Below are 22,535 nucleotides of genomic sequence, written 5' to 3' on the forward strand. Positions count from 1 at the left end.
GGGGTGGGGGGGTGGGGGGGGCATCCCTAGCCCTTGAATGAGTGGAAACTCTTTGAATCCCCAACGTTCATTCGAGATGTTCTATTCAAATCTCCATAAATTAATACAAAATGAATACTAGTGGGAATAAATTAGCCGCTCGCTAATTAGCCGTTAAGTCATCTTTGAATGTCACATCTTAAGAAGTGGAAGGGGTTTCTCAATGAGTGGCAGTGGCAGGGGGGGTTAAGGCCCAGGGATATGGTACACAGTCTTTGGGTCTTCTCTGCACACACACAGACAGACCCTAATAAGTGTGGACATCAGTATCTAGAGCTTGGTGCCTATGTTAATATTAGTTATGCTCAGTTCACACTCAGAAGATAAAGTCCTTCCTTTAGTGTAAGAGGTGGAGTCAGAGCTGTTTCCTTTCAGACCTGACTGAGGGTACCAGGGGATTGGACTAATTTTACAGCCTTCAGAAGGAAATTGGATGGGCGTGGAAGGAAAGAAATGGGAGAATGTTCAATTTTGGTCACACTGGACTAGAACACACTAAGATTAATCACCCTGCATACATAGAAAGTACACCAGAGAGACAAAGACGCACCACACATAGATACACACGCAGTATATCAGTGCTGCAAATTACACCACAACACTGCAACATGCATAGATATACACATATAAAGACAAAAATACACACACTGTGTCTACTCACATTGTACAATCAGCTCCACCACGGCCTCGCGGGGTTTTACGTTGAAGCCATTAAACTGGCTGGTCTGGCAGCGGTATGAGCCCGTCATCTCCCTGGACACATTAACAATACGCAGCACACCGTCGTAGCTCTCCATCTGCATGCTGCCGTCCGGCATGGGTGCCTCTTTATCTGCTCGTGACCACAGGATGATGGGCTTGGGCTTCCCTGAAACAAGGCACTCCAGCTCCACTGTGTCACCCTCGCGGGCCACCAGAGGGGACTTGCCCCGGGGGACTGTCAGGTTGGGGGGAACTAAGAAAGAGAAAAACAGAGGAGGGACTGATATGGGGCTCTAGAAAGTCAGCAGACGGGGTAAGAGGAAATGGTCATCTGGGGGGAGAAGTGGCATGGAAAGTATGGGGGGAAGCGAATGAGCATCCAAGTTGCGATGGCAATGAAGTGGAGTCTCAGCCACATACACACCTTATATGGGAGGACCATGCGGATATTAGCAGCTGGGACTAAACAATCTGAGCATGTACTTAAAGTAAAACCATCATGGAGGGCAGCAGTGAGGAAGTTAAATGCAATCAAGCAATGGCAAACAATGAACAATGCAATGAAGAGCTGACAAATGTACTTTGTGACCATAACAGTAGAAGAAAATGATAATCAACAATAGCTCGTTTGGGACCAGAAATTTCCACGTACTAAGCCACAGGAGCTAAAAGCTCCCTTTTTCTTTACATTTGGACCGAGCCAGTCTAGCTGTTCCCCCTGCTACCAGTCTGTATGCTAAGCTAACTGTCTGTACTGACTAGAGCGTCACATTTATCTCAAATTCCTTGATGGACTTGCTATGTTCACTTGATCATCTCTCTACCTCTATTGTTCACTTGTGCTCTCAGCCTGCACACACGCTCTCTTCCTATTTTGCTGACAAGCTGGAAACCTGGCAACCTAAACCAACTGTAGAGTACTGTAAAATGTCTGACCCTCTCTCAACTACTGATACTAGTGGCACCCTCTACGTACTGTGTGAATGAAGCTGTACAGAAGTTGCAGTAGCTTTATGTTTGACCAATCTTCGATGTTAAGTACCGTGAACTCTGCCTCAATAGATCCTGGGGTATCAAAAAGTATTACCCAAAGAGCAGGGACTGTTTTGCCACCATGAGCTATGGCAGAAGAACAAAATTTAGTCCATGGTTCTTCCGGTCGTAATGGAGGTATGGTTCCTAAAATAGCTCCTGGGCCCCTGGAAAGGTTCTTGCGGTAGGAATGGGCTATAAGTCACTAAATGCGGAGGTAATAAAATGCACCTAATAATCTTACTATAAACAAATTCTATCTACTCTACGTCTTCCTTAGCAACAACTGTATATTGCGTTAGACTTCTAAGACACCATCATCATTGTCAGCATTGCCATTACAATAATCAGCATTACAGCATTATCATCATCATTGTGACATTTTCATCCCAGTGTTCATCATCACATCACATTCTCATCACTTCCCCGTTCCAATACTATCTTTCAGGATGACTTTCACCACCAGCATTACAGCATTCATAATTCTTATCACCATCACCATCACTTGCATCATTCCATCATTCTCCACAGCTTTTTACTTCTCTGCACACCTCCCCCACGCAGCTACTCAATCTTAGCACAGCGTCATATAATTCAGAGCATTTACAAGAGAACCCTCCCAAAGGTGATATAGCATTATTGCTAGCCGTGTAACAAAATATGACCCAATAAATATTTTGCCTTTGTTTAACGGACATTTTAAAGCCTGGCTGAAAGTGAACAATGAATAATAAAAGAAGTGCCAAGTGCCAAATTGCTGGACACATTTGCACGTTTCCTTGAGTGTGCCGTGTGTGCATGTGTTCTATGTTTGGAAAACAGGAAAACTAGCAGGTTGGATCAGGCAGTCTGGTTTCTCATCAAGCATGCTGGCCAAGTAAATTTGTTTAATTAGTAAACCTGGCAAATTGCACCAGCTCCTAGAGTGCTGTGTGTGTGTATTTGTGTATTCATGTAGTCCAAGCAATCAGGAGACTCCAAGACTATTTTGTAGCACTGCTCCCAAAAATAGTTTACAGCCAGCGAGTGAAAATCTCAGCAATGATGAAACCGTGTCATGCTTCCCTGATGATTTTCGAATCACTGTCATTCTGCCCAAACAATGCTGCAGCTGGAATGAAGTCAAGCCACATTGAAGTTTTATAGTGATGAAATCACTAGCAATCTCCAGAAAATGAAACAGAGTCCAGCTATATTTCTTTTGACCCTATTTCAGTTTGGGTGAGAGGTAACAATCCCACTGTCATCTCAATTCTGCTACTGTTGGCTATTCTTTTTGTCCTTAAAGTGAGTTGAAAGGTACAAACTTACTCAAAATGCAGGCACATTCTACAGTCCCTAAAAACTGGATGTGAACTATAGATAATAATAATAATAATAATAGATAATTCAAACAACATGCAGGTTGTCTCACTGAACTGTATTCATGGGAACATCTTTCCAGATTCAAAAAATCCTAAAGACCTGCAATACCTGGGTTTTTTGGTGTTTCAGGTGCAGCAGAAACAAGCTCTAAACACTGACCAACACATTATAAGCTGATATTGCAAATCTGTTAACAAACTATGGCCCATTTACACATCCAGCAGCAACATTGGCATTCATTTGGAGTCGTGTCTCTGGCTACCTGATGAAGTCCAATATTCATTCATTCATATTTTGGTCCTCACCAACTCCTGAAGGAAATATCTGGCTCTCCAGTGGCTAGATACTCCACTTTGGTCAACAGCAAGTTGCTAACTTTGTCTGTCTGCCGTTTAGTGCTGGGCAGGTAGTGTAGAGTAGGTTTATCAAAACCTTTCACTAAAACCTAAACAGTGAGCTGAAAGGAAGGCTGAGAGGAACTGTAATCGGGCAATCATTACTTGTGATTACTCTCTACAAAGGACACCATTTCACACACGTAGTCATTTGATCCACTGTTAAAATCAAAAATATTCATAGTAGCTTTAAAGCAATTGAGTGTATAGGAAATACTTTACTGATTAATCATTGTATTATAACAGAGGCCTTTTCAGCCATTATAACCCACATCTGCTCATCAGCTAATTCATTTATCTATAACTTTTCAGGTAGTAAGTAATGCATAAACATGTTTGTATCATTAGCATTGGATAATGAGGACTCGCCATTCACAGATCAGTCTTGGCAATGCTGTTTGGCACCAAAGGAGCAGCAAAAATGATCTCCGTGGAGACAATGACAGCGGACACTCATTTCACTCTCATACATTTGTCGATTGGTATTCACACAATGTCTCGACAGCCAGGTGTCAAGAGCTGACATATTTCTTTTTACAGTGTATTTTCTCCACTTTTCTGAACATTTCGTTGGGTCCAAACAGTGAAATGGTGAATTGACAGCAGCGGTATAGGAGGGGAGCAGCAAGCATCCATTAGCGAGCGGAGGAGAGGTGTATTCACTGAGTTGCCATCATTACACCTGGCCTCTCCACAGCCCAGATTAGGCAGGCAATTACAGTTGTCTGCCTATTGGGTTTGGCAGCACAAATACTGGCTATCAGCTGCCATTGTCTCTCTCCTCTCTATCATGGAAACGCATACATGCACACAGACAGTCGCTCCTCACTGTCTCTTGCTGACTCTGTATCTCAGAGTCAGCAGTAGAGAGTATCTCTTTCCAAGCGAACGCCCTGCCTCTGTGTGTGAGACTGACCACTGAGATGCTCAGCATGGCAGAAAGCCCGCTACTGGTCTTCACTGTGCTCTCATTGTGCCAGAGCCATCCAAATGCCAGTGATGCCTGCAGGGCATGCCCGCTGAGTGCGTATGCTTGTATAGTGCGCGCTTACGTGGTTTTATGTGCATGTGTATAGCTGAGTGTTTCTCTTCTCGCCCACGGGTGACACCATGCTGTGATCCTTCCTCAGTTCCTCAATAGGATGTTTCTTGTTGTTGTTGTTGACTGAAAACACTATGTGTGTGCGTGTGTGGTTGTGTACTTTGTGGGCCTAAATTAGGGACTGGACCTCCTTGTTTGGCCTCAGTAGCGCCGCACATCTCTAGGGTCTCAGCTGGAATGATCCTCTAAGAGGCTGATTGTTGGAGCCTTTCCGTAAAATGTGAGCCGACTGAAAAACGTGGAAATATCTGGCACTTTGCATTTTCTTACAGCGAACGGAGCCAGAGTGGTGCACACAGACATTTTTGAGAATAAACAACATTCTTGCTGCCCCCTTTTCGGGTAAGTGCTATGACATCATTCCCCATCACCATGGCAACATGGCAATCTCTACTACTGCAACTCCTGCACAGTGTCTGTCTGTATGTGTGAGAGTGTGTGTTTAGACAGCTTGAGGCCAATGAGTTGGTCACAACGTGACAGGACTCTCTGCTCCTCTGAGTCCTGGACCTCTGGGGACAGAGAAAGGCGTCCCGCAGGTCCACTGTGGACATGTTTTTGAATCTGTGTGTGTTGGTGTGTGTATAAGAGAGAGCTGCATCTGTACCCCAAGTTGCTGAAGTGTAATAAATATCCACAGATGTGTTAAAATTGGTTTAGTGTTTTGATAGACTGCAGCAACATATTATGGACCACACTGACATACTACTGTGAGTATGTTTTTGAGCTCTATGCCGTTCCTCTGAGATTTTATAACTTATCTTGCCATCAATCACACAAACCCCTCATGAATTTGTGTGGCTGAGATTGTAAAGCAGCAGGCCTTTAATACTAAAGCTCTCATGGGTTACAGTTGGATATGTGGCCACACTGCTTGCTGTAATGTTTCCCATCTGTTTTTTAACATTTACCCAACCAGACATAGGGAAAGTCCACCCCCCAGTTTAGAAATGCCCTAATACACACCTCAGATCTTACCACTTTTTCTGCTGTTAAGTACAGAGCAACTCCCCTGAACGGACCAGAGTTTATGTACATCGCTCAAGGGCCTCTGCAGTAGTTAATGAGGGAGGGAAGAGTGTTTTGTATTCATGTTTCCCTCCCAGATTCTCCCAGCTGGACAGGGAGGTGATTTCCCAGATGGCCACCTCCATAAAGCATGACTTCAGGTGATGCAGTTGAGGCTATATGCAGGCACACTGGGCATAATGTGCTGTTATCTAGTCTTATTAACATATTTTATGGACTTAGCTTGAAGTGAAAACTGGTCACAATATACCTACAACTGCAACTACCACTAAGCTTCTGTTTGCCACCCTTTGATTTCCCAGACCTCCATAAATGTACACGTGTTTACAGACTACAGTGTTGTTGTACTCTGACAGTTTCAGCATCTACAGTCTTCCCCAGAAACATCACAGGTGTTGTGCTGGCATATGCTGCCAGGTGGTTATATGCCTATCGTTCTAGAAGTGGCATGACCGTGGCATCTACTGTTGTCGTATGGCAGATTTCCCAGGACAGCATCCAAGCTTTGGGACAGCTGTTAGACCCCGTCCTCCCAGTTTGCAGCTCACTGGTTTCCGGACCCCTATTGGCCCATTAATCCAATGATGGGAATGGACTGGACTTTTTTCAATGAATAGGGATTTTATAAGTTGTGTAGTATTTCCTCTGTGTTTCAGTTGTATTGTTAGAGACACGTGTTACTTCACTGACCGTTTCATACCCCTAATTGTCCAACCATATCAAACTTTGCATAAATATGCAATGTTGAAGTGGCACGCATGGGGCTGAGCAATACTAGGATAGTATCTTTTTTTAGCAACAGACATAGACTAACTGTAAGAACAAAAGTGTAAGGAATGGATTGAACAATGGGTTTGCCTGGTCTAATGTAAGATGCATCTAGTTAGCATGTTAGCATGTCTGGCAAACCAACTTACTAGTACAGTACTAACCGTGTTTTAGTCTGCAAGGAACACATCCTTATCATGCCTAGCACATCCCACAGTGCAGGTAGCTGGTAATAAATGCTATCAGAGTTTAGGCTTACTAGCAGCTGTTAATTAGATTTGGGGAAGTTTACACTTCGGCAAATATAGCTAAACTTGTTACCAGAGAAATCAACAATTAAGAGAAATTCTTCCTCTTTTTTATCTCCATGTTCCAGATCCACAGCTGATGAGGGCACTGACTTCTGACTGGCACATGCAGCTTTAGCCTCAATTATTAAGCATGAGCTCATGTATGTAGCCATCAAGTGCATATCTAAGACCCCTTTTACAGGATTCTGGTTTTAAAACAAATCCACTTGAAACATGGAAAAGTCAACTGGAGATAGTGTTTTCAACCAATTAAGGGAGTTAATGTTGGCTTTATTAGCTAGGAAGCTACAGTTGACAAAATCTGCCAGCAACAGTTGTCATTTCAGCCGGCAAAATCAACAGTTAATAGCTTTAAATGAAAACCCTGCTTTTGACTGCAACTGTCTATCAAGGACAGATTTTTTGAGAATTGAGAAGCATTTTAAGTGGTAAATCTGTTAATGTAAACTCCATACCATGCGAAAATGGAAAGCTTGAAAGGCATACTAGCAACAATAACTAAGGAGGACGGGACTTAACCAATGGTTAATTGAAAAATATTCTCTCTTTTCATTTTATTAATTTGAAATTGAATTGATCTATACTTGATATAAAGTAGACACATTGCAAAGGTAAGACACACTGCTTACAGGATATTTGGTTTTCATAATTCCCAATGTGTATTCAGCCAGTTGTTGGACCAGCTTGATTTCCTGCTGTACAAATACAATACAAAAAAAAATCAATGAATGAAAATGGACATTTGACCAACATCAACAAAGAACCACATTCTGTCCGAACATGAAGGAAAAAAAGCAGCAAACAACTTGTTTCCACCCACAGTGACCAAACAGCAGTTGAACCTTTGCACCCTGTAGGTGAGTCAGGATGCAGACCAGGTTTCTATTTAATAGGGTCAGTGAATTTGCTGCTGAAACAAGCACATCAGTCCGGTCAACAGCCAGCGGTCATGCCGTTCCTATTAGAGTCATATGTGGCACGGTCACTCGGTTGATGGCCGCTCATGATGAATCACGGTCTACCAGACAACGGGACGGTTGTAAGGAGAATAGACAGCGTTGAGCAGGCCTGCCACAAGCTTCAGATGACTCAAATTCATTTAGGAATTTAAAAAAAAAAGTACATTGTGTTTATTAAACCAGCTCATTTTTAATCAACTGAGCACTTAATTGATTTGCTTAATTCATTAACTGCAGTGATTCTTGAGATTGACAGAAACACTGGGTGGTGCCAGAGTTTCAGGTGTGAGCGGGATGCTAATTGAGCAAATCATCCCGGAAGGATTTATCTCCCTCACAAGAGAGAGGTGACTTTCAACCCTGGTACTTACTTTGTGATCATCAATCACACTGAGAATGAGCTACTGACGTGTGCTGATGCTAAGATGTATCAACAGAGACAAATTGCCACAGCTGTTTAGAGGACAGTAATGTTGTTTTCTTGAACCACAATAGTAGAATCTATTGTTTATAGCGAGTTCAATAAGCGGGCATCAGCTTTGTGAATCAGTGTTGAAACTAGCTCTAAATGTCAAGAATCCATCCGTAATGACTCTACATGCTATTACAATTTTATCTCTAAGATGGACTCGGTTCAGTCTGAAGCCAAATAACATTTCAGAGTCACAGCCGCAGAATGTCAATAATTACATCATCTAACGATAATCCAGCAAGACACACCCACTAAACACACATTTAACACAGAGACTAATGAGAGGATTAATCAGATCCAGTTCCTGTTAGAAGTTTATGGGATGCTTTATGTTTACACTAATGCTTGTAACTCTTTTCAGCTGTTCCTGTGTCTCATGGTTCTTAATCCTAACAGAATCCAAAGGGGAGGTCTGTGTCCTCGTTTTCGGACCAAGCTCATAAATAAACATTAGCCCTGCGATCTCTGGGAGCCCCGACGAGAAAAGAAATTGCTTATTTAATGAGCGTGTCATGATAGTAAATATTAGTGGTGTTTTGCAAAAAGGGAGAAATGATGAAGGCTGTTGAAATCAGCGTTCATCAAAAGTTAAAAGAATGGAAGATAATAAATATTCTCTTTTATAAAGAAGGGCTGGGGGTAAGACCGGGTTTGGAATCTGGAACTGGAGCCAATGCTGGAACAGCCAGCGAGCTCCAAAGTGTTCAGACTAGAGACACTAGGCTCAATCGCTTTCCAACCACTTCCCCAGCACGAAACCCTGGCAGACCTGCAGCGTAATCTCCTCTAAACGCTTATTATTAAGACTTCTAATTGCAGCTCGGGCTTTCTCCCTTCAGGAGAACAGGCAGAGTAACAAAAAAAGGGCTTATTCACCCCAAAACAGGCTGCAGGCACATGGCAAGGCAGAGGCACAACGCGCTTTAGTACACAGCAGCTATACAGTGCCGCTCAGATACTTTTCTGATTCATGGCATTTATCTGACTAAAAGAAGCGCCACACATAACAGGCATTCTCCAGGAAAACAGCCCAGTCACATCCAGGTAATGCAGTGGGAATCGTAACTGGCAGAAGCAAAATTCAATATATTATTTCCTGTGACAGGAACAGCTCTACGACAATGCAACACTTTCATAATATTTCCTAGCCACACATCTGACTGGAACAATGAAAGCTTAAGAGGCAATCACATCTAAGCCTTAAGGAAACCTTTCATTTCATATGATCACAATAGAGTCAGTCATTTCCTCAGTCAGCAAGCAGTATTTTTTTTAACACATTAAAGGGTCTGTGTTATTGTATTGGCATCACCCAGGCACTCCAAAAGAAGAGACTGCACTACTTAAAAGATAATGAGGAAACAATCTTGGCAGGTACGATTGATCCCACTGTTTTATAGCGCAGGGATTATCAAAGGATTATCTAACAATAATTATGCGCCCAAGGTCGACATACTGCTTTAATGTTCACGCTGTGAGTGGCAGCGAGGTGTGTGTGCCATAGAAAAAAACAAGGCGGCGAGAGGAGGTAAAGGGTGTGTGAGTGTGTATAATGTGTCTGTCACTGTGAGTGCATGAGTGTGTGTGTGTGTGTGCACAAGGACGAAATATGCACCCAACAAGTCGCAAAATATCACACAACCTAAAAATCACTTATCAGTACAGAACACACGCCAGTAAATTCACAAACCCATGGGAGTCCCCCACATGGAAGATCTGGAAATCTGGGATGGGCAAGCAGGAGACTCCCGAATGTGGCGTCTCTGCAGGCGTGTAGTCGATTGGGTCACACCCCTCTGTAAAGTTGATGGGCGATGAAGTAATGCGTGCTGACACAGGAACATTACCACACATTTCCTGCTCATTGACTGACCTCACGCTGGAGATTACAGATAAAGACGAAAAGTGTTATTGCTTTGTTATTGCTATTGTTTTGGAACCTTCAGTGAGTAAGTACAAAACATATTGTTAACTGTGCTAAATGTGCTATCTAGCAATCTTCTAAAAAACAGACTCTCTTTTGTTGCCTGTGAAGCTGTTCCAGGCTTCTTTCTTAAAAAATCTGACAGGTAGAGGGGCTGATTGATGATAAAATCTAAAACAATACACAGAATACATGTTTGACGGCAGATTTTGTCTTTTAAAGACTGAACACTGATTTTATTATGCAAGCACCTACATCTCGCCTTCTTTTAAAAGAATACCTAAAAGACACAAGGAACGGCTGCTGTAATGCTGCTCTGTTTCTAGGAGACTACTTAACATGCCATGATTGAAACTACAATGATGCAGCTCAGTAGACAAGGTGGGCTGGTATGTTGTGTTATTAACATGCTGTACAAACGTATGTAAAAGTTAGTTGGAACAGTGGTGGAAGCAGCCAATTAAATGGGAGGACAATGGATGTTTTTGTCTCTGATTAGTCGGACTGATGGAGTCAGCTTTGGTTCACAGGAATCCCATTGAACAGTCATTGTAATGGTGTTGGTGCTGTAATTCAGTTTGCAGTAACTAGAGATTACAGTAGAAGACAGTGGTCCTTGAACATATTTCAGCCTGGGACATATTATTGGTATTTAGTCAGGCAGTGAACAACTCAAAGTCATACAAGCTTTTTTATCCTGTGGAGACAGTGCAGGAAGAGGGCTTAAGGGGTCAATTCACCCAAATCACATACCTACAAAAAAAATCTTGCTGGTAGTTTTACTTTTATCTGTTTAAGTTTGGATATTTTGAGTTTTTAAGGCTCACACTGCCCCCCAAGCATGTGAATTGATTTTTGTCTGTGCTAGTAAAGCGTTTAAAATTAAATGTCCCGGTTAGTCTGGATAATCCACAGACCCCTCTGTCAACTGTCATTTCAAGTAGAACTATTTTCTGACATAGGTAAAAAGCATTTAAAAAAGCAATAAAAAAATATTTTAATATAATCACCACAGACAAAACTCAATTCACCTGTTGTATTGGGGTGCAAAATTCTCAGCGGGAGATATAAACAACAGTATCTGCATTGCTTTATCCCACAAAGAGAAGTGGGGAAAGGTGTTTTCTAAGATCTGAGTGAACTGACCATTTAAAGGAAAATTTGCTTTTCTTAAACCTGGTCTTAGTTTATATAACTGTTACCATTTCTGTCTGTTACATACCAACTCAATGGCTGAAACCTCAGGAAATGGCAGCACTACTCAGATTTCCCAAGGTTAATAATACTATATAAACCTTACCTACAGACAAATACCAAGCTGAACATTATTATTATATTTTTACACCTGTCAGTTGTACACGCTCATTAGACAGTGGATAGTCATTTTCGTGTTCTAACTTTGACCTACTGTACAATTTTACAGTGCAGTGGATGATTATATTACATTTACAGTTTGCAGTGTGTTATCTTTAGTTCTCACTTCTAAAGAAATGGTTTAGGTAACATCCTAGCAAACATTTAGAGTAAAATTATATGAAAAATAAAACTTTAATTGTTAAAATACAAGAATTTTCCTTTAAAAAGTCCCAAGCCCCACAGTCCGAGAAACTGCCACAGTGATCTCATGATCTTCTAAAGCATGTGTCCATGAATAATGGACCTGTGTGTGTGTGTGTGTGTGTGTGTGTGCTGAACGTGTTGGGGAAGGTGTGTAAATGCGTCACTGACACAAAGGGGTGTGATGCTCACCAGTTGTGGAAGAGATGTTGACGTCAATGCTGATCTCAGGGATGCCTCCTCCCTTTAGTGCAGCCACGCAGGTGTATGTGCCAAAGTCGGTGAACTTGAGGTCTATGATGTCCAGGTTGGTGGTCCCTGGGGAGATGTCCGGGTCCGTTTGGGTGATGACCATACGCTCTGAGCTCCGCAGGGCACGGCCATTCTTCAGCCAGCTAAAAGTCAGCTCCTCTGGTGGGGTCGCCTCCACCTGGGACATTCAGCACGTTGTTATTTGTGTTGCATTGATCAGTAGCCATAACCGGTTATGTTATGCATGCGTGTGTGTTTACTCTACCTGGCAAGATATCTTGACTTCACGTCCAATCTGGATGTTGTCGTCATTGTGGTAGGGGTCAGGAGTGATCCAGAATCGGCCCTTTTTTAAAGCTGTGAAGAGATAATCTATTTGATTAGAACTAGAATTCACGTTTGTGCATTGCACTTACACATGCTGCTGGCACAGACATTCACTGTAGGTTATGGCTCTGCTTGTTATATTGATGGGCTTTCTGAGATGTAATCCTAAAGACAGGATTTTTATTTTTGAAATAGATTTTTTTTAAAGTGTTTTCACTTTTCTCAATGTCCACACTGTTGTTCTAAATCGCTGTTATGTTGCTCATACCTGCTGAGCCCTTGCACACGTCACACATTGTTCAAATACATAGAAAGACCGGATTGTGCCACCACCATCTGATATAACGGATCTGAGCATAGCATTGTGAGGAAAATATATTTCCTGCTCATCTAGATGATGATTGTCACTTTAGTACCGGTGTCGTGAAATCATAAAAGCGGTATTCAACCAGTAGACATGGGTATGACGAATGTAACTGTTCTTCTAAAACAATAACAGAAAGTTTAGCTTTTGATGCTGCAGAATAGTCAAACTGAGAACTTAACAGATAAAGCAGAATTATATGTTTGTTTTGAAGAATAAAGCTTTGAACCAACATTAATATTGATAGCTACGGCCTGAAGGATCCTACAGCATTCAAGCAGGTTCGTACACACACACGCACAAACACTCACACGGAAACACACACACTATGAAATTGGAGAGATACCTAACAAAATATCCACCATTTCTAATCCAATTTGGTTTGCAAACTCCATTTTCAAAGCATAGCTTCTCTGAACGGAAAAAAGAAGATGATTTCATTATAATGCATGCTGTATTGGTTCCAAACCCTGCGCCTACTGTTCAATTCATCTCCTCAGCAAAAAAAGCTGACGGCACCATGGAAATCTTTTCATCTAGCAATTCCCAAGTGACATTATCATATTCAGTTTGGTAAAGGGAAAACGAAAACAAAACCTGTGTGTCAGATTTAAACACAGGAAATTGAATGTGCAAAACACTGTGATGCCTGCCGAGCTGCACATTGAGGGGAGAGACGAGTGACACATGCCTCCTTGACATGATCTTTCTCTTCGCGTATGAAATCAGTGTCGGCAGGCAGAGAATCCTATTTTTGACGCGTGTCAGATAGCAATATTACAATCGTGTCAACACTCTCACAAATTCTCACAAACACAGCTGAGCATTTGCATTCGTTCTTGTTTCCCATATATTCTTATTCTGCAAGGCACTGTCCATCAGTCACATATATAATTCAATAGTACTGGCATGGAAAGTGTGACAATTAGCATAATATTGTGTGCAGCATATATCTGTGACCTTTATGGATATGAAGATAATACAAAGCATTACCAGCAACCCATGATCATTTCCTATTTGGGCTCAGCTCTGCATCATGGTGTACGTCTACTACATACACGTCAAGATTCAATTTCCTTAAAGGCAACATACACAGTATAAGGTTAACGAGACAATACAAAGTCCATGGTGGAAGCTATTATGTGAGCATCTGTAAGGAAGAAGGTTTCCTTCAATCATACATGTCAGACAGTAAAAAACACCCTGATACAGAGTTGTAGTTATATCTTGACAGTCTGAAAAGGCTTTTGTGTCTGAGCGACATCCTCAGCAGAGTTGGTAGCTGCTTCTTAAGAAAGTATTATCCCTCTCACAAACACACACAAGTATTTCCACACATCTGTGTGTGTCATTGTGCTGTCACAGGTGACAGCGGATAAACATTTGGATTAACTGCCTCTTCCTCTTTTTACATTCCTCCAGCTCAAGTATATTCTTCTCTCAATTTAAGAAACCCGAACACAACTAGACACTTAACAATCCCTGACCCAGCTCTGCTCTACTGTAAGGCCAGGTTTAATCTTGTTCATGAAGTTGTCTGGCAGACAAACAAACACAAGTCATTCTCATCAGCTGCTTACAGTTATTTCTTTCTGCGGTAAATGTTGTGTATGGCCACACAGGGAGTGTATACGTAGAATTGCCAATACAGTGGTAAATAAAATGTTGGTTGTGTAGGGTTAAATAAATCGTTTTCCATCATTCTTCCTTGACAACAGCTACTGTATATGTCTATACATGGTGTACATGATTGCTCTATTATAGTCCCCTACTGTACAAGTCAAAGCAGTTATTGTATGTATGTACTGTATATGTGAATGAATGGTTGGCCTACTTTGAGAAGAAACCGGTCAGCAGCCCCAAACAACCACCACATATTCTGAGTCTCAAGCAAGATGAATGGCGACTAGAGACAAGGCTGAACCACTGTGTTTCTAAAGTCAGCAGATAATGTTAAGTTCTTTGGAAAACATTTGAATTGCCTAAATGGAATGTAAAATCAATTCATGCATTTGAAATGGAAATTCTATAATCTCGAGTCAATTTTCCACATCCCCACCTTCCTTTACTCGTTTATTGCCATCTCTGTGACCCGCTTTATCAGGTATCTATTCACCAGCATGACTGATAAATCTCAACTGCCTTCGAAGCCACGCTGTTTATGCCAGAGATAAATATAGCATACATTTGCTCATTTATGGAGGTCGTCCCTCAAGGTAGGCATACATTTTAAAATTGCGTCAGAGGTAAATATTAACCTGCAATCTGTGTAACAACATGCAAACCTTATCACCAGCAGTCTGCTGCTGAACCAAATTGGACCTTCTTGGCCAAATGAATTTCTGGTGCTCTGTAGATACACTTCACTGACCACAGGATGTGATGAATCAAACTCTGGGCCCCGTGGCCCCTATGATCCTATCACAATACAATGTGGAGCACATGCACTTGGGATGGGATAGCTGGGCTCAGAGAAGAAACTAGACTCTTTCTTTATCCCTTGCTTGGTATTTGGTATTCACTTAATTTCCCTTAAATTTAACTGAAGACTGACTGGGTTGAAGGGGGTGAAAACAGGACACCATCATGTTTTGTTTTGTGTTTTTCTCAGGCAGCATCAACCGTATCAAGGTAAGTTGTCCCTAAAAAGCTCAGCTGGTGCAAATTAACTTCAGAATAGTCAGCTGTGAACCTTTCATAACTGTTCAAATTGAAAGAATATCAATGGATACATGGGCCTTCATATTATAAACACTAAACAGATGTCCAGCTCCCAAGGCTGCAAGCACCAAGTGATACAAAGGATCCTCCTGCTGGCTTTTGTGTTACTGGTTTACATATAAAATGCTCAAAAACTAAAACATAAAAATTGAACAGAGTTGGACCACATCATTACTCAGATATTTATGATTAAGACTGATCACTGGACTGATTACTGACATAAGTGAAGAAGAGATTTTAATCCATACTGACCTGGCTGCTCATGCTCTAGTTTTTAATATCTATGATAATACCAGCACACCAGATTTCGATTTCGATTCCACAACCACAGATCTTAAGTAGTTAAAGTTAAACCAGGAGCAGAAATGTCTGATTAAATCTTGATGGTCACTTTTCCCTTCCCTTCTTTTCCCAGACTTCTCCTTGCGGTGACTCAGCCTTCCCTCATTTCCGCATGGAGCTGCAGTGCGCACGTCAAAACAGCCAGTGCTGCCTATGTGCACTCATGCATATTTCAGATTTGGTTCCCTCCCCGCTTCTTCCACATTCAAACCTCCTTTCCTGCAATTTTATCTGACCATAAATATTGAATAGCAAGTAGGCTTTCCTGTAAATCGACTACATTTGTGTACAAGAGAGATAAGTGGGCATTACTTTCCCTGGTTGTAGTAAATTTTGCTGGACAGCTGCAGTAACTAAAATGGTGCCTGTTTCCTTATGCATGGGAGAGAATGTAAAATTGGAGGTATTCTAAAAGGGACTCTAGTGAGCGTGTGAGGTGAAAAGTGCAGTGATGGGAGACTTTATTTCAGGTGATAGCACACTGTCACTCCTCCTTCCCCATTTCTGATAACCAATTCATGGCAAAAGTCACATGAATCTTTAAGAAGGGCTTTGCTTGGGAACAGAACTTTCCCATTTACGCTGGAGGTAAACTGTGTCTCAAACAATTGTTACACAATTTCCACAACATCATTAATATCTTACAAGAATATGTATGTGTACACAAGGAGTAAGTTGGTCTGTTTGCAGGGTAGATGGAATATCATGAACACCTGTGCGAGGCACAAACAGCCCTGTCCTAAACATTAATGTGCATTTATGAAATTGAAAAAATGAAAAAAAATAAAATAAAAATCCCAACTTAAGGTTTTCTGGAGCTTTCAGTCGTATCATACGGTCTTCATTAGTATTACTGAATTTGCTCAGTTAGTGTGTTTTGATGGATCTGTTGACATGGGAGCCTTAGATCCATATCCACGTCAACTGCCTAGGGGTGCATGTCTCTCCCTCTCAGATACATATCAATGAATGTAATAAAGTTAACATTTTATATTTTAAGTTACACTAAGTAAAAAAAATATTTTCTCAGTTTTTATTTCTAACATTGAATAGTACTATGTCCTCTGCCATGCCAACAGTAGGAAACATGGGCAGTGATGCAGTAGCTGGTAATTACGGCTGTCACAAGACCTTTTAGTGTCTTGATCATCATCTGTGGTGCGGAAACATCAGATTCTCACACAGGCATAGTTGGACGGCAGTAGAGGAAGTGGAGCTGATTTTATGGTACAACTTCTGTACCAAACATACAATATTTTAATGTGTGTGTTGTAAAGACTTCAGTCAGTGTTGTACATGTTGTACTTTTGACATTTCTTTCAGTGTGGGAAAGTTGTGGATAGCTTGAAGCAGGTACCTCACTGGGTAACATAGCACAACCACACACAGAAGTGTGTGTGATAATGCTATGTGTGTGTGAGGCACATGAGTGCACTAGTAGTTTCCAAATTTAATGCAGAATTTTGGTTGAATCTAAAACTAGGAAGAATGTAGGCATCCCTTTCACAGTCAACATTATAAGCTTCATAAAGACCATCTTTAGGGTTTGTATTGTTGTTATAAGCAAAATTTAAACACACATCTCCAGTGTAGAAAATCAAGTGTTATTTTGAAAAACATTGCCAGTATCACAGGCGGTGGGGAATAAAACACAAGTCAACATGCACACAAACAAATTCTGCATGAATTATTAAATTTGGAAGCTGGTTTCCTTTTATTACCATCAGAGCTTCCTGTCATTGAACCATGACTGTGGCAACACGCATAAGAAGTAAAACATCCACCATAGGGACACTTACAGGAGCTACTTTTTTCATGGTAACATTAAGAGAAGAACTGTAGCTTCTGCTTGTGCTCACATTTGCATTACATGTCATTAAATGGTGATCCAGTGTATATTCAAGGCATTCTTTTGTATCATTACTGTATATACAACAACATTCCCATGCTCCTTTTTTTACCACAGATTGAGGTGCTCTTGCCTGAAGCGGGCCTGTATGATTCTCCATAGCTTTAATAGCCTGTGGGAATAATGGGTGGCCTGTACATGAAAAGCGCAGATAATCACACAAAGAGAAAAGCCCTGGTTGAGGCCTTCTTCTACAGAGAGCTCATGTCACACAGCAGGATTACAATACCACCTCTGGGGAGCTTCTTAGCAGGGCAAAAGTACACACAGCCTTGACATACTGACTATGACATGCACGTACGTAGGCTCATAATGACAAAGACACAATGGCACCACTTATGCACACACACAAATGCAGCAACACTGCAAGAAAAAAGATGTTTGAATGCATTTTCTCCCTTGACTCTCTCCAGTGCATTCTCCCTGCCTTTGTCTGGTGAAGAAGAAAGACGTGTCTCCCTCTACTCTCCACTCTGAGTCATTATCCTCCTGTCTACCCATCAGTCCATCTCATTTTTCAGTCGGACCTGTCTGTCTGTCTCTCAGTAGGCATCATACTGTGCTCTCCATTCTTTCTTGCAGAGAATATCAGCATGTGAAGCTGAACTCATCTCTCGGAGCCAGATGGATGTCTCTCTAACTGCCACTCTCCTCTGCCTCATCCGCTCCGCTCAAGGTTAAACACAAAAAAGGACAGCGGGAATTAGCGTGGTTCAAAACACAAGGCACTCACACGTGCTGGTGTGCACACCTTCGCACTGCCATCCAAACACCTTTCATTTTCCTATTATCGCTCCATGCATCTTCGTATAAGCACCAACACACACACACACACAAACACACACACCTACCCCCCATGCATCAGCACCTTTACAATATCACGGCCACTCACACATATTCATTCTTTGGTGGAAAATGAGTCCTAAATGCTGCTCTCAACCTTCAGGCTGACCTCCGGCTTTAATTTATGTTGAAAAGCATTCACATGCACACACAGGCCATGAATGCACAAACAAAACAGGCATGTGCACGTTTACAGGCACACACGTACGCATACAAACACACACACAGAAAGTCCTTAGGGCCGCAGCCCAAGAGACTGGCCTGTCTGTGCCAGTTCTGGCCATCCAGCCATTAAATCTGGCATTCATGAATGGAAATATATTCAGCTTTCAACCAGAATTTATTCCAAAGCAAATTTGATAAGGGTCATTCACATGTTGATTCACATGCTGACAGCCAGGTTTTTACAAGGCACGTCATGATTGTTTTCTCCCCACCAAACAGTCTAAATATAAACAGCGGGGAGCTCACACTGAAAAAGATTGCATTTTTGCTTCTCTATAAATAACAGCAAGCTTCCAATCAGAGTTACACAGTGTGGGTGGTAGCTAGCATGTTTGTAACTTTGTGTTTACGTTTGAATGTGTGTGTGGAATTAGTTGCGTCTACGTTAGCAGGTCGGAGTGATGGATGTCTTGGGTGTTAAAGTTGCATACCTGAATTTGTCAGGAATCCCTGGAGGAATTGTCGAGCAAATCCGACGACATCACAGCGGTGTTTGATTTTGAATTTTTGATAGCTACTGCAATGCTCATTTCTCCACATCACACAGAAGGAAAACACAATGCTTAGTGGAAAAGACAGGAAGCACATGCACAGAGTCTGCTCGTCTGTATGCGGGGAAACATGAAAAAAAATGCCAGGCCAGCTGCCCATTTCAACACTACCTACAGACAGTTCTGTCTCAATTCACCAACGCTCCCATCTGAGATCTGCCGACTCATATTTGATACCCAAAAGAAGGAAGGAAGAAAGAACTAGTACACAGTATCTTTGCATTGTCGCAGCAGATATGTCACCAACTGGTGTGCTTGTGGAGGACAGAGTGGACTGAAGTGGTCAGAGGAAAGCAGGGTATTGACCTGCATTTGAAGACGTGTTGCGGACCCTTAATCCATAAAAAGGATCTTGTCAGCAGGGTGATGTGTTGCCAGTAGCCTGCTGGGCTGGCTGTGGAGATGGCCAAGCCCTGGAAGGCAGTCTGGCTGGTGGGATACTATGGCCAGAGAAACTACCATCTGCTGGGGAGAGATGTGTGTTTTCACACACACAGCCCCCTTTGGCAACAGCAGTTTGAGAGGGCTTCTCAAGGACTGTAGAGGAGGGTGAACAAGCTGAGACAGGCAACGATGAGGCCACAGGGTGACCCTGCAAAACATGCAAAATGGACTGGAGTGTTGCAGAACTAAATCAACTGGTATTTCATGTACAAGTGAAGTATTATGCACATGAATATCAACATATATGCACACGTGCACGGACAGAATTATGTGAACATTTATTAGTGTGCACACAGACATGGCATTCTCTGTCTGTTGCCTCTCTTTCTTGCACACACACGGACACTCAAACTTGAGCCTGGGTTATCCTTTTTCATTTTTTGTCACGTACTCTTGTTTATAGTGGAGCAACTGTTTTGTCAAAAGAAATACAAAGTTTTTGTGGATGAATATAGCAGTAATTTTCATTATGAATCTCAAACCGGCCAAACCTTTCCCAGGTTTCACCCATATTGCAAGACAATTACCCAGCACCCTCTTGTTTTGTTGTTCCTTCAACCTTTCTTTTGAATAACTGTCATATACAGTGTTGGTCTGATGTCACCCAAGTTGCCAGATTGTCTATGAAATACAATCTACACACAGTCCACACACTACACAGGCCTACAATCTGTGACAACAGCCCGGCACCCCACAGCCTGTTTAAAGGGGCGTGTGCGCAGCTGCTCTCTGTTCTAAAACACGCTAAAACCTGCCATATTTTGAAACCTCAATGTTGGCAGGTATGAAAACTGGCCAACTAGAGAACCAGCAGTATGTGAGGTGTACAGGAGAACAAAGCATAAAGTCTTATATTAAATCCTACATGGTTACAGATTATAATTTGTTAACAATGGAACAGTGTTGGGAAGGAGATTCAATTCAAGTGTTATAACTGTTATCTTGTCTGGTTGTTCTCCAACAGAATTTGAAGAACACCATTCTGGGCACTTCAACCTCACCCTCTCCACTCCACTTCCATTTGTGTTTTCATAAGGGTTTGTCCTTTTTAAGGGCCTTCTCAAACCAGTTAATGGGAAGTGGACTATAAAACACTCTGTAAACTCTAACAGCAAGTTTGCCTTGATTGACACAACAAGTCCTCAATATGGGCTTATCACAGATATATTGGTATGGCTGTGTATGCTATCTTTGGGATACATCTCCTGTCAACTAAAGAGAAAGCCAATTCTTCAACTGTAAAATGTTGCACTTGATACAAATGTTGGCCATAATTCACATGAATTGATGAAAACATTTTCTGGAGATATATCCAGATATCCATATTTAAATATATATTGAAATATAATATCTGCCTCAAAAATGTAGGATCAGTGGCTACATCCACTTACATTAAAAATAATATAATAACAGAATGTGGGAGAAATAAAAATCAAACAAGAAAAACATATCTTTGTTTCTAAATTCAAACATCTAACAGCATACATGTTGCAAACGGTGGAAATGTATTTGTTCTAATAAGGGGTGTACCTTGGACATAGTTTGGATTCGAAAAGCCGGTTGCCGAGCTGAATACAAATAATATGTGGACTATTTGTGTTGACATGTAAGCAAGTCCATGACTATGAGTATGTTGAGTGTGTCTCCATTATTTCACTCTACTTTTTGGGGCTGCTGCATTACTTAATATGCAGTTATTAAGAAACAGATGAAACCCATGATATATTTCTAAACAATGTAGTCTATTATACCTTGTCACCTGGTGCATGCTGATCTCAGAATTGTATTTGCGTCAGTGACAGCTCATCAGACTCAGGAGAGTGAGCCTGATGCCATGCTGAGATGTGTGATAACGTTCTGAAGTCTGTCCCAGAATTAAATAAACAAAAAAACCTGTAATGGTTTTGGTTTTTATAGCTTATATATCATCTATAGCCCTCAGCCCTAATTAATTTTGACAACAGTGATGTTTTGTTGGTTTTCCCATCAAATGGTGTTGTCATGCTTCTTTCTTTGTAATTGGCTTTACTTTGATAATCAATATCTTTCAATGTCCAAGCTAAATTAATATGTCATATAAGTATGTTGATCAAAAAAAGTTTTTTCTGTCATTTATACCCCTCACACTGTTTTTAAGTGACTACTAACTACTAACTATTTATACGCTGCTTTATACGCAGAAACTAAACCAACAGATCCTTACACATATGATTTTTAAAGAGTTAACAGTTAAACAATTAAGGCAGCTTTAAGGAACCAATATGTTGTATAGGCCTTTCTTTTCCAGATTGATGGAGTCAGATGGTAGCAGCCTGCAACTGAATGGAATTCTTGTTTTTTCATAAAGCCCAGCACTGCCTAACAAATCAATGGCTATGGATCCTGCATGACATTTAGTCAAGCAGAATAATACATATCTGTCCTGTTTAACTTTTAACAAGTACAGACAATGCCCTGCAGCCTTAAATGTGACACATCAGTGTGTGTGTGTGTGTGTGTGTATTCATAGATATCTAAGGAAGGTGGTGAATTGTTTTGATGATATTTTACCATCTTATATAAGAACCATTGTCAGCTCCAGATGTATGACACATCAATGAGAGCGTGATATTTATTGCAGCGACTGCCTGCATTGAGAGCGCCCTGACTTATTTTTCTGCCATGTGACACCTGACACCTTCTCTTTGATGTAAGCCTCTCGATTCTGAAGTCCTCAACTATATGGGCACTTTCACAATACAGAGAGGGGGTTTATCTGTCAGGGGGGCCATCAGAAATGATTTGTTGATGATTTGATTTTCATCCCAGGGAGCATATGGCTGCATAAATAAATGCTTCCTAACAGGCTGAGCACAGAGGCGACCTGATGATGGAGCTGTGGCATAATCTCTGAGATGACAGG

General features: G+C 41.5%; 1 protein-coding gene across 1 annotated transcript in view; it reads right to left on the reverse strand.

Moving 5' to 3' along the window:
- The window catches only part of LOC118340952 (MAM domain-containing glycosylphosphatidylinositol anchor protein 2-like), a 105,211-nt gene that overhangs the window by 51,306 nt on the left and 31,370 nt on the right, over window positions 1–22,535 (reverse strand). The window contains exons 7-9 of the mRNA XM_035679119.1: window positions 12,173–12,264; window positions 11,848–12,085; window positions 701–994 (exon numbers count right to left, since the gene is read on the reverse strand). Of these exons, the coding sequence (XP_035535012.1) occupies window positions 701–994; window positions 11,848–12,085; window positions 12,173–12,264 (624 nt within the window). The remainder of the gene's footprint in view (window positions 1–700; window positions 995–11,847; window positions 12,086–12,172; window positions 12,265–22,535) is intronic.

This window comes from Morone saxatilis, unplaced genomic scaffold (genome assembly GCF_004916995.1).
Source record: "Morone saxatilis isolate NCDOM2014 unplaced genomic scaffold, NCSU_SB_2.0 Contig7, whole genome shotgun sequence".
NCBI classification, from domain to species: Eukaryota; Metazoa; Chordata; class Actinopteri; family Moronidae; genus Morone; species Morone saxatilis.